This window comes from Lynx canadensis, chromosome A2, assembly GCF_007474595.2.
Source record: "Lynx canadensis isolate LIC74 chromosome A2, mLynCan4.pri.v2, whole genome shotgun sequence".
NCBI classification, from domain to species: Eukaryota; Metazoa; Chordata; class Mammalia; order Carnivora; family Felidae; genus Lynx; species Lynx canadensis.
Window position 1 is genome coordinate 105,114,584 of NC_044304.2, and position 13,520 is coordinate 105,128,103.

Here is a 13,520-nt window from a genome sequence, read left to right on the forward strand (position 1 = left end):
CGGCACTTTCGAACTGGAAAGATCAAGACGGAAATTTCGGCTACCAGAGATGGAGCGACTGGCAAGTGAAATGATGGAGTTGGTGATTATGATTGTTACCTGGATAGTCATTTTTCTTTTTAAAAGAACGTTGCACCCGTCAGAGTTTCAATTGTTAATCTCCTCCATCTGATATCGAAAAAAAATGTCCTTCCTTAGACTAGGAGGCATTTCCAGGAGTGTCTGTAAATTCCTCTCGGATCTCACGATTTCTGAGATTGTGAATCTGCTGCTAACTCACACTAGGGCGGAGGCGGTGGGTGCTAGGCGCATCGCTCAGATTGAGAGGGAATCCCCTGCTACCCGAGCAACCCCGCCTAGGGTATTTAGCCCCTCCCGCTTCCGAGCCCCGCCTCCCCGCAAGGCGAGCCCTATAAAGTCGCGGAGCACAGTCTCTTCTGCCCATCTCGGATTAGTCCGACTCCAAGACCGACGAGGTGCCCCGCCCCTTGCCCAGAGCGCTGCCTGCAGGAGCAATGGCCCACGGGCTGTACCACGAGGAGTTCGCCCGAGCGGGCCAGCAGGCGGGGCTGCAGGTCTGGAGGGTCGAGAAACTGGAGCTCGTGCCGGTGCCCGAGAGCGCTTACGGCGACTTCTACGTCGGGGATGCGTACCTGGTGCTGCACACGGCCAGGGCGAGCCGGGGCTTCTCCTACCGCCTGCACTTCTGGCTAGGTAAGGGGGTGCAGGCTGCGAGACCACGACGCGCCCAGGTCGGGGTGGGGCGAGGCGGCTAAGCTGAGATTTGCAGGCTGGAGGTTGGGGGGGGGGGGCGGGTGAGGTGCAGGTGAAGTTAGGGGAGAGGGGAGTCGCAAACCGGGCGGGCCCGGAGACCCGTCGCGCCTGTCGCGCCCCCTCCCGACCGCCCCCTTTGGACTGGCCGCCTTCTCCCCGCCAGAGCCCGCTCGTGCGAACGCGGCAGGAAACGCGGGGCGCGACGAGGTGGGAGCAATCTTATCCTATGGACTTTGACCTTTGTCAGGCGCATCACCCGGGTTTGGAGACTGGTTCCCCCAGATTCTCCCCCTTTCACCTTCCATTCTGCAAACCCGCGCCCGCCCAGGGCCGCTGCTTAGCGCACCCCGGCTCTGGCCAAGTCCCGCTCTCCTTGCGACAAGTTCAGTCCTGGTTTCCCTGTCTGGGAGGAGATGCAGTCAAACAAGTTTGCAGGCGTCCGCCGCAGCTGGCGAGAACTAACCGCCCCCCCTCCCTTTTCTCTAATTAATTTATTTTTAGTTTTTGCCTTTAGGCCCCAGCTTCTGTTTGTCCACAAATGCCGGCGGTTAATGCTCTGGGTGGCTTTAAATCAAGACCAACTTGCTCACGCGTTCTGCTAACAGAAATTCTTGTTGATCAGGTGTTGGCGACCCTGGATGGAAGAGAGGAAAAAAAAATACAGACATCGTCAATATAAATAAATAGCTTTATATGGCATATAGATGAGTTGCTCTACTATGATAATTATTTTTAAAAATATTATTATTTACTTGAACAAGGGCACCGTGCGAAACAAAACAGCTCCTTCAGCAGTAGTAATTATTTTGGGCTGCATTCGTGCCAGGATGTCAGAATACTGGGCCTTGTGTGTTCCACTTTTTCCACCTTCTACTTTTACTCGTAAACATCCTGAATGTCCAACCTCTCCCCGTAAGATCCTGTGCCAGTGGGCACACCCCTTCTAACAACGTGCTGATTATCTGAGACTTACTGCCTTCTTTTTAGACTAGATTGCCTCCCCTAGACTTCTGTTTCTATATTTTTAGCTTTATTCCTGAGCCTGTGGGAGAACACGAAACCACACACACACTTTGAAGTCCTTGAAAAACCATCATTTTTATTTCTAACGTTTGAAGCTTTTAAGAAATAGAATGGCAGAAAACATTGAGAAAGGATGCTCTCAGTGGTAGTGAACACCTCAGCAGACACTCCAAATGAGAACTATAATGAGGGAAAAGGGCTGTTTTTATTATAGCATTCGATATTACAATTTTGTGCTTACTTGGTGGAGTGCAAGCTGAGTTCCAAGCACATTGTGGTTTCCTAGTGTAGTGTCACTATTCCTATCATATTAGACATTGATTGATTTAAATTTTACACCAGAAGTCACTGAAACCTTAATATAAAACCATGTTCATGAATGAATGATGCCAGAGAGAATAGTAATGTTCTCATCTTGGTTTATGTATTCAGAACTTGGATCTGGAATGAATAAGAGTGTCTGAAATACCACATTTGAAATTTTGGTCAATTAAGGTGTGAAAGGACTTTGTATCCTGCTGTAGACAACAGTTAAGTTTGACTTTGTTGGGAGACTGTAAGAGGGCTGTGAATACAGGTGTTTTTTTTTTTTAATTTTTTTTGGTTTTTGTTTTTCTTATTTTATAGATTCTTTCTTATCCAAAGAAGCTCATTAAGCAAATTGTTTTTTAGGGTTTACAGATTCACATTAACTCATTATTCACATTATTCATTTAGGTGTCACCAATTTCAAAAATTGTAATAGAAAATGCCTTGGGCAGAAACACTTCATGATTTTAAAGACTTGCTAAAGCTGAAGTTATATGTTAAGTAATAAGTGAATTCAGTAATTACTCAGTATGTCCAACATTGTGTAAGGCATTTTTGCATGTGAATAATTTATGAGCCTTCCCTTAAAGTTTATAACTTCAAAGATACAATAAGATGAACAGTGATCCAACACAGATAAAATGTGCTAAACACCATGAAAAAGAGAGTGTCTGTATTTCTGGGACGCAGGGAAGTAGAGAAGCTTTGACGGAAAAAAGGAAAATGAGGATAATTGGGAGGGATCGACTCCAAGAGAAAATCATGAGGAGCATGGAAAAGTTTAGAGTAAAATAGTAACCAGGGCCTTTAGATGGAATTGTTTAGCAGTTCTTCCTCCTTTAGTTCCCTGAAGCTAGCTGTATTTCATCCAAAATATTCTACCCAGGACCTGAATTTGTATGAGTTCATGAGGGTTAATCAGAGAGACAGACTGAGAAAAAGTTCCAAGAGGGAGAGCTGAAAGTTCGGGAGGAAAGGAGGTTTGACTGTAAATCATTTGGAAGGAGAATGAAAGACACTGAAATTAGAACCAGGTTGGGATGGAAAAGGTGCATTGGAGAGAAAAAAGAAACAGGCCAAGTGAGAGGAGGAAAGGGGAAACAAGGAGAAGCAGGACCCAGAATGGAAGAATAGAGGAAGAGCCCTCTTCCCTGCTCTCTCCCTCCTTGGCTTTCTGCGATGCCCTTGCATATCTTAGATTATTCCCTTTTATTATTGTTTCTTTATTTACTTTACAAAATAATAATTTATTGCCTATAACTTAAAAGTTGTTGCATTGGTCCTTCCTAAAAAATATTTTTAGCTTTGCACCTAGCAGTTTAAATGCATCCACCTTCTGCTTCTAGTTCCTTAGAGCATCATGACTATGGGCATGACTGGGTAATAAAGCTACTCTGTCACATCCTGGGCCTACACTACAAACATCCGCTCACCCCTATCCTTTCTCTTTCCAGTTTTAAACTTTACATAAATGTATTTGAGAGTAGCAAACATTTGTAGTATATCTAGTCTGTGCTTGGCTGTCTGCGAGGCACTGAAAATCCAAAGAATTGGATTGCAGTATGCAGTGTACAATACAAGGAACTTAGACTATACACGGGCTGGTGAGGATGCTGAGAAACTGGATTTTTATACATTGCTTAGGGGGGAGTATAAAATGGTGCAACCATTATGAAGAAGAGTTTGACACTTTCTTATAAAACTAAACTTGGAGCTGCCATATGACCCAGCAATTGCATTCATGGGTATTTCTTCCAGAGGAATGAAAATTTAGATTCATGTAAAAACCTACGCACAGGTGTCCATAGCAGCTTTATTTGGATAGACAAAAACTTGAATTAGCCCAGATATCCTTCCACAGGTGACTGGTTAAACAAACTGTGGTATATCTATACCAGAGAACACTACGGAGCAATAAAAAGGAACAAAACTAACAATACGCACAACTCAGATGAATCCTTGGGAAATTTTGCTGAGTGAAAGAAAAAGCAATGCCAAAAGGTTCCCTGGTGTATGATTCCGTGTACATAAAACATTCTTGAAATTATAGAATTTTACATTCGTTGTTATCAGGGGTTAGGGATGGGGTGGGAAGGGGGCGGTGCAGGTGGGAGGTGGTGGTAGTTATGAAAGGGCAACATTTAAGGGATTTTTTGGTGATCTAACTGCACAGTTTTTTTTTACAGGGATGACGAATACATGAATTTGCACATGTGATCAAATTTTAGAGAACTAAATGTACAAACACACAGATCAGCACAAGTGAAATTGGGGAAATATGACAAAGATAAGTGGGTTGTATCAATGTCTGTATCCTGGTGTCTGCATTCTGTGCTGTGCTGTACTTATGTATTTGTGCTTTTTTTTTAAATTTTGATATTAAAACTTTGATAAAAATTTTGATATTGATAACTTCTGATATTAACCTTGATTTAAGCTTCCCTCTTAAAACATCTCAGTGCAAATCTACATCTTTGCCTTTATTAGTATTCTCATTTATGGATGGGAAAGTGGGCAGAAGAATGATACTAGTATTCTTTTGGACTGTAAACTTTCATGTGTTTTTTTTCCTTTGACCACAAGAAGTTCACAAAATTGATACCATGGCAAATATTCTTCTAGCTAGTGGATTTTTTTTTTCCTGAGAAGATAACTAGCTATACAGGTCCCCTTTGAGAGTAAGGGAGGAATGTAAATAAATACTCTTCTTAAATTAATATAGCTGACTGTTTTCCTTTCTTCAATTTTAGTGAATACTCACCATATGGGGGTTTCAGGTGAACTATAGTATTGTTATAACTTCTACACTTTTCTACATCAGTTACACCTGGAGGAAAATAACTACCCCAGATATCACAGAATGTTTCTGCTGTGAGAATCTGAGTATAAAAACTCTCTATTGGTGTTGTGGTTTCTAAAAGCCTGTGCTTCAGAATCACGGAAACCCGCTTCTGGGTTGTGTTCTACCAAAGGTCAACTTTATGACCTCAGGGAAGCTACTTGGCCTTTCTAAGCCTCCATTTCTTTTGTTGTGACATGGTGGGAAAGATTTCTGCTGCATGCAGTTGCTTGAAGATTAAATGAGATCATCCATGTAAAGCACTAGCACAGTATCTGGCCCAGTGCAAGGATACTATAAATGTATACATGTTAGCTATTGTTATTTCTAAAATCATTTATGACTTGCACACAGCTCAAATATAGCAAGGGTTTTGGAATGTCTTTTATAAAATTTGAGTTCCTCTCAGGACTGTCCCAGCTCTGGTCCTTGTGTACACTGAAGGATGTGAATTAGTGTTTTTTGTTTTGTTTTGTTTTTTTTTTTTTAATTTTTAAATTTTTTTTTTCAACGTTTTTATTTATTTTTGGGACAGAGAGAGACAGAGCATGAACGGGGGAGGGGCAGAGAGAGAGGGAGACACAGAATCGGAAACAGGCTCCAGGCTCCGAGCCATCAGCCCAGAGCCCGACGCGGGGCTCGAACTCACGGACAGCGAGATCGTGATCTGGCTGAAGTCGGACGCTTAACCGACTGCGCCACCCAGGCGCCCCTTGAATTAGTGTTTTGACCTCAGTGAGGTTGGCTAGATGGGATCTGTACTAGAATTGTGAAAACTAAGTGTGTGTTGTGTGTTAAATTCCTGGGATAATAGTACATACATTCACATTCAACAGATGTTAGCGTCTATTTCCTTTACTCTCCCTTTCCCCTCAGAGAATAGGATCTTACACCAATAAGATAATGAAGTGCGGACTGTGGTACTTGAAAAGAGGGGTAAGGTCAGGTTACACTCATTTTCCCATTCTACAAACCACTTGCTTTTTTAAAGCTATTTATCTATGGCCTATGATGTTCATATTCCTTACAAATATTAACATAGTGACTTATTGGAAGCCTGAAGATCGACGGTAATAAAGGCTGAAACAATTGGAAAACATTCTCATAGTCTGATCTGGTTACCAAATGAATCTGAATCCTACTAGAATATAGTGTTAATATCTTATTTTTTTTTCTTTTTTTTTTCAACGTTTTTATTTATTTTTTTGGGGACAGAGAGAGACAGAGCATGAACGGGGGAGGGGCAGAGAGAGAGGGAGACACAGAATTGGAAGCAGGCTCCAGGCTCTGAGCCATCAGCCCAGAGCCCGACGCGGGGCTCGAACTCACGGACCGCGAGATCGTGACCTGGCTGAAGTCGGACGCTTAACCGACTGCGCCACCCAGGCGCCCCAAGTGTTATATCTTCTTAAGCGTATACAGACATCAGTATTTCTTTTAGAAAAATTTTTAAAGAGAATTGGAAAGCAAGAGCAAAATTCTTTTAGATATTAGCAAAGTAGTATTTTTATATTACACCATTTCTGCTAAAAGACTGTTCCGCCCAAGACCATTTATTATATTGCTGTGTAACTCAAAGAAAATATCTGAGCTTTTTCTTATCACAAGTTCTGCCTTAGTCCTTTGCCTTGCTCGAGTAGTGACGTGCTGTCCTGTGCAATTTCAGGAAAGGAGTGTACTCAGGATGAAGGCACAGCTGCTGCCATCTTCACTGTTCAGATGGATGACTATTTGGGTGGCAAGCCGGTACAGAGTAGAGAACTTCAAGGCCATGAATCTACTGACTTTGTTGGCTACTTCAAAGGAGGTCTGAAATACAAGGTAAGCAGTTCTCTCGAATTGTTTCCATTATGACCCCCTTTCTCTTCCCATGCATTCACACCTCATGTCTTCACAGGATGAATGTTCATGAAGGACAGGGTTTTTGCTTTGCTTTTGCTTCAGTCTGTTTTGTTTACTAATTTATACCAGTGCCTGCTGGACACACAGTAGGTGCTCATTAAACGCTTGTGGAATGTGGGTATAATATGGGAAAAATTCTGACTTAATTTCATTTAACAGGTCAATTTTTAATGAAGTTAAGAGCTCTCAGGCATGTTGTCACAGGAAAGCCCTTAAAAATTTTGTGGAGTTATTTCACAAATTAAGTGTTGGCAACTTAGGTATTAATTTTTTTTTTTTTTTTTTTAATGCTATTCTAGAGAACATCTGAATTTACTGCAAATAACCCAGGACTTGGGAATCTCAGTTTTTCTGGAACAGGTTAATACAATATTTATAACAGTTGTTATTCCAGTTAATAGCAAGAGCTATACACACATTTCCCAAATAGTGTGGTTTGATCTTGGAAATGATACAAATGAAACAACACTGTGTTGAATATATGTGTGGTTCAGCCTCACAAAGTCAAATATACATATACTACCACACACACACACATATGTGCCCCATTTATGTGTTTTGGCCTGAAACACTAATCATCAACTGGCTTTGTTTTGAGGGAAAACAAAAACAAAAACAAGTTAAATGGTTTTCTCCTTTTAAGGCAACCTTTAACGAAGGACCACCTTTTTTCTGGAATTCTCTCCATGACTCTTGCAGACTGGCCACCCTTCACAATCCCCCCTTCCCCCAAGAGTGTTGAGTGAAAGTGTCAGAAATACCTCCCTAGACAAACCGTTTGGAAGCAATCTTATTCAAAATCAAACCTGCTCTAACAGGTGTTCTGCTGACCCTCACCCTCTGAGCATATTAGCCTACTGAAGACCTAAAACCTCAGAGCTAAACCAGAATTCTGAATATATATTAAATTTGTCTACTACAGTGACGGGGTTTGTTTCTACTTTTACCTGGTCAGAGCCTTAATGAATATTTTGTGATGCCATGGAGATGAGAATAAATACTTCATAAGTTCTCTTCTCTCTTAAAATCATTCTTTTCACTCTAGGATGTGAACAACCCTAAATATGAAACCATTGCCTCCAATTTTATTTAATTCACATGAGTTCCGACAGTTTTTGTCAAATGATCCTGAAACTTCCTTTGTCAGTGAGCTCAACATTTTGAATAAGCTGGGTCTTGTAGTTACTAAAAGCATTTACTGTGACATCATCTTGGTGATAAACCCATTTCTGCTACATATAACTTGTTTGCCTCAGGGCAACTGTGCTCAGTTTCCCCAAATATATAATGGGTATAAAAAAAAGCTTCCTCAAATAGGTGTTGTAAGGATTAAAGATTAAATTAAATAATAAAATACATATATAGTGCATATGCAATCAGTAAGAACTTGTGGTATTATTAATCCTTCTGGCTATTAGCAGGACTACTGAAATCAAACTTCTGGATACATATTTAAAAGTGGACATGAAAAAGCCCTTTTACAGTTATAAGATAATTATCTTCTAATTATCAATGTCAAAACCGCCACAAATCAGCATATTTTAGAAATAAGATATTTGCCAATGGAGGTCAAATTTATCAGGAAAAAAATCAATTCACTGTCTTATCATCAGTGACATTGAGCAGATGACAATGCGTACAGTTGCAAAGTACTTGATAGGAAACGTGGAAGCAAAGATAACTTGCTACCCAGAATAGCAAAGACTATTATGTTATACTTAATTTTATGCTTCCAAGAATGTGCTAAGCCCTTCGTGGGTATTATCTCATGTAATCCAAGTAGTGCCCCATGCTGCAGTTTCCAGAATTGCCACCCTATTAAGGTAACTAAGCAAACTTGTTGAGGAACTATGTAACTTGCCAAGATCTAATAGCTGTTAAGTGACTAGGCCCCCATCTGACTTCAGTGCCTAAGCTGGTAATCATTATACTATGATGCTCTAAACATAAATAAATGGTTCAAATATTGGCATGAATTTCTTACTTAAGATTACCCTATGAAACAGGATTGTGTCTGTTTGGAACAGACACAATTTGGCAAAGCCTACCATTACCAAGCCAACAACAGCCATGTTTAGTTACCATGTATAATGTAAAGATTCAGCTAGGCAACATTAAGACCATCTCCTCATGTCATTTAAATGATGTGAGGGTTTTTTTTTTTTTTTAATGAGGTTTTTAAGGGGATTAGGGGGTTATAGATGACTGTTATTTGCCACTACTCCCTTATATTAAATCTCTGGTTAATCACACCTTTCCCAAGCTCAAGACCAGCTCTCAGCCGTGATTGTAATAGCGACCTTGAAACATCCATCAGTCAGCAAAACTTTATGGTGCCACTGACTTAGAGGATCATGTACCTTGCTTTCTTTTTTTTTTTTTTTTTAATTTTTTTTTTCAACATTTATTTATTTTTGGGACAGAGAGAGACAGAGCATGAACGGGGGAGGGGCAGAGAGAGAGGGAGACACAGAATCGGAAACAGGCTCCAGGCTCTGAGCCATCAGCCCAGAGCCCGACGAGGGGCTCGAACTCACGGACAGCGAGATCGCGACCTGGCTGAAATCGGACGCTTAACCGACTGTGCCACCCAGGCGCCCCCATGTACCTTGCTTTCATTCTGCCTTGTGAAAGCAGAAAGAGACTGGGAGTTTCTAGGGTTAATTCAAACATTATTACAGAACTACTTACTATCAAATACAAACATATAGAAGCTTACAGTTTTTCTTTTGTGCCTTTCTCACATCAAATATTAAAGACAAAATTAATTTTTAAAATACTGTTAAATGTTCAGACTGGTTATCACTCTGATGGTTCACTATATGACATTAGGTTAAATGTTATGTAAGTATCCTTGGTCTAAGTCTGTTTTGTATTTTATAACTTTTTTCAAATAACAGTGTTCTTACACTGTTTATCAGGTGATAATGTACTTATTTTTTAAAAAGTGAAATGGCCAAGAACAGTAGTATATAGATGAAAACATATTTATTTTTATTGTATAATACCTAGTTTGTTCATTTATGGCATTCTTTGTAAAATTATGGGCTGAGGAATTATTAGGTATTTCTTAAAATTTGTGGTTACAATTGTCTCAAAGTCAACATTTAGCCTATACTAATAAAACCTTTCTATTTATGAGGGTCTTTTCTTGGAGAATGGTGGAAATTTAAAGTCAGTGGAAATTTCAAGAATGTGCTGACAGTTACATAGGCAACTTAACTTCTTTCTTTGGATGTACTCTGTATGTTTATGTAATAAAGTTGAAAATTAGATTATTTTACAGGTTTCCTATACTGCTGATTTTCTTACCATATTATTGTAGGAGGCTTGAGCAATAAAAGTGATTTGCTTACACTACATATTTATTATGCATATTGCCTCATAATTAATTATGGAAATAAATAAATATTATTTCTAACATTTAATTGTAGAAAACAATGAAAAGGTAAAGCCTGATTTCAAATAGGGTAAGAAGATGTACTTGATCTGATTATTTTCTTTAACAATTTTTATTTAAACAAATTTTTTTAATGTTTATTTATTTTTGAGAGAGCGAGACCGAACGCAAGGAGGGGAGGGGCAGAGAGAGAGGGAGACACAGAATCTGAAGCAGGCTCCAGGCTCTGAGCTGTCAACACACAGCCTGATGCGGGGCTCGAACTCACAAACTGTGAGATCATGACCTGAGCTGAGGTTGGACGCTTAACTGACTGAGCCACCCAGGTGACCCTGTCTTTTAACATTTTTTTGATTGAACATAGTTTCATTTTGTTTTGTTTTGGGATGTGCAACCAAATTTAGGGTATAAATACTCAGGCCTGCATATTAAGAAACAAAAGGAAGAAAGATTTTTTAATAATGTTATAACAGAGACCATAAATAGGATCCACTTATATACCTAGCCAGTATTCATCCCCCCCTTCTCTGTCCTATCACTGTGTGTGTCATGGGAATTTGGGGGTGTCTAGTTCTCTCCTCTCTTGTTCTTGTTACCTGTGAGTCTTCCCCATCTGCCTGTCTCTTTCTTCCCTGAAATTTATTTGCCTTCTCACTCAGTGACTTGAGAATCATTAGTTCCCAAAGGATAAGAGCTACTGCTTCCTCTCATTTATGTACCAGGTTTTATGCACTGAAGTAAAAACTTGCAATGTTAAATTGAATGGTTAAAACAGGAAAGACAAAAGGCCTTAAACAAAAAGAAGTAAAAAAAAAAAAAAAAAAAAGTGTTGACTTGCCAAGTCATTCTCCTCTGCATACTTAATTTTTCACATGTTCTTAGGTGCAGTTTTATTTTGGTCTGACAGGCAGTTTTGGCTTGTTCACCTTGGTTTTATATGTTTTTGTATTTAGTTAGAAGCCTCATCTGTTTTTGTTTTGTTTTCTCTCTTCCTCCCACTGATCAGGCTGGAGGTGTGGCATCTGGGCTGAATCATGTTCTCACGAATGACTTGACCGCTAAGAGGCTCCTGCATGTGAAGGGTCGAAGAGTGGTCAGGGCCACAGAAGTTCCTCTTAGCTGGGACAGTTTCAACAAGGGTGACTGCTTCATCATTGACCTTGGCACGGTAAGTCTTATATATACATGCAGACATCTAAAGGAAAGTGAATTGTCATCAGATCAAATCCAATGTACCTGCCATGGAGGATAATCCCCTTTTCTACACACTAGAAAGAGGTCATGTTTATGTGAGAGGCAATCATATCATATGACAAATTGGCAAGTATTTAAATAACACAAAGTGGGACTTCAAAGTTTTTATTTTCTCTGATAGGTTTAGAATGGAGTAGTGATTTAGTTCTTCCTACCATAGAACACACATTGAATAATTTTTAATATATTTACCCTTCTGTCTGAACAGAGCTTCCGCTAATTATTTTTGTCCTTAACTGGGTGTGGAAACATTATGTGAGGGGAAAATTGATCTCCCCAGAAAGCAAAGTTTCTAGAATTTCAAATGGATACAGGATGAGTCTAAACAGCCTGCCTGAGGGGTTTTAGGAGGTATTTTAGTATATATATCACTCGTACCCTACACTATATTATTTCATACTTTTTTATTATTTTAAATTAAAAGGCACAAGTAAAATATCAAGTATCATCTTAATGGGATGGGCAACATCTGACTTATTTTTTCTTCCAGGAAGAGAGGCCCCTCTAAGTTTGGGTATACTTATTAATCATTGTTACCTTGAAAAGAAGTAGTATTGCAGGGTCTTGTGTGGCCTCTAGAAGGTGGGATTGAAGTTGGGGCTTTTAAACTTTGTAAGGTGGAAATACAATAAAGTAGAAATAAAAGGCATTCCCTGCCATTGAAAACCCATGGGCAAAGTTGAGAAGGCGGGAAGACACGAGCACATTTATGATGCCCTTCGCATCCTCCTCATGATCATAATTCTCACTACACCATGGACATCAGCATCCTACTCACTGTTCCTAACATTTCTGGGCTGAGCATTTCTGGCTCTGACCTGTACTGCTTCGGTTAGCCTGAGGCTTGCACTGGCTGTGGAATTTGCTCAAGGTTGTACAGCCAGGGAATGGTGAAGCCAAGATTGGACCCTCAGGATGTCAGATTCCCACCTGCGTGTTTTACTTTACTACCTCTCCTTGGGCAGTATTTTGGGGGGGGGGGGTGTTGAAAGCATCAGACAAAAGCCCAAAGTGTTTATTCCACATGCACGGAGAAGGGACACTAAGGATTTTGAAAATGAGCTACAAAGTCAAGGTTCTGTTTAAGCAGTATTAATTTGGTGACAGCACAGAGATTAAGTGTGCTAAGGTTATAAATTGTTTGGAAAATGGCCCCAAGCTGTAAACTTCATGGGTTTCTCTAAGGAGACACCTATAGTTGTTTTTTGTTTTGTTTTGTTTTGTTTTGTTTTACTGCTAGTGTGTAATTCAACTGCCTTCGATCACACCAGCTTGTGTACACAGTTGAGATCATAATATTAATGCCCAAAGTACAATTCTCAGTGTCACACTTAGACATATGCACCCAAAATGGCAGTACTGCTTCCCTGAATCGCACCATGAATTTCTTGGAAAAGTCCTTTTCAACTTTAAATGCTAACCCATTCTAACCACCTCAAGTCCTGACCCTTGGGTCAAGGCAGAAAACAGACACTGTTGCATCCCTCTGTTTCTCTGAGGCCAACACCATAACTTACACAAATGTATGCCCACATGTATCATCAAGCCACACAGTTCCAAAGCCAGTTAAAACATTCAGAGTCTCTCAAGCCTATACATAATAAATTGTCTACCTCAACATTCATCTCACCACTTACATTTTCTAGCCCTTTATCTTCTGATAATTCATAAAGTGTTTTAACATATAAGATAGTATTTTTCGGGGCATCTGGGTAATTCAGTCAGTTAAGCGTCCGACTCTTGATTTCGGCTCATGTCATGATTTCACCATTCATTGGATCGAGCCCTGCATCGGACTCCACAGTGACAGCAAGGAGCCTGCATGGTATTCGCGCTCTCCCTTTCTCTCTGCCCCTCCCCTGCTTGCGTGTGTTCTCTCTTTCTCAAAATAAATAAATGTTTTAAAAAAAGATACTATTTTTCATAGAAAAAAAAGACTTCAGTCTTCGTCCAAATTGACTTTAACCTCAGATTCATCGATAAAAGCTGGGTATTTGATTAGATAATCTTTGGGGCCCC

At 40.1% G+C, this 13,520-nt stretch overlaps 1 protein-coding gene across 1 annotated transcript in view; it reads left to right on the top strand.

The window, feature by feature from the left end:
* Positions 1 to 414: 414 nt before the first annotated feature.
* SCIN (scinderin) overlaps positions 415 to 13,520 on the top strand; it is a 79,795-nt gene continuing 66,689 nt past the window's right edge. Inside the window, exons 1-3 of the mRNA XM_030308033.2 lie at positions 415 to 714; positions 6,612 to 6,766; positions 11,254 to 11,415. Of these exons, the coding sequence (XP_030163893.1) occupies positions 516 to 714; positions 6,612 to 6,766; positions 11,254 to 11,415 (516 nt within the window). The 5' untranslated portion in view covers positions 415 to 515. The remainder of the gene's footprint in view (positions 715 to 6,611; positions 6,767 to 11,253; positions 11,416 to 13,520) is intronic.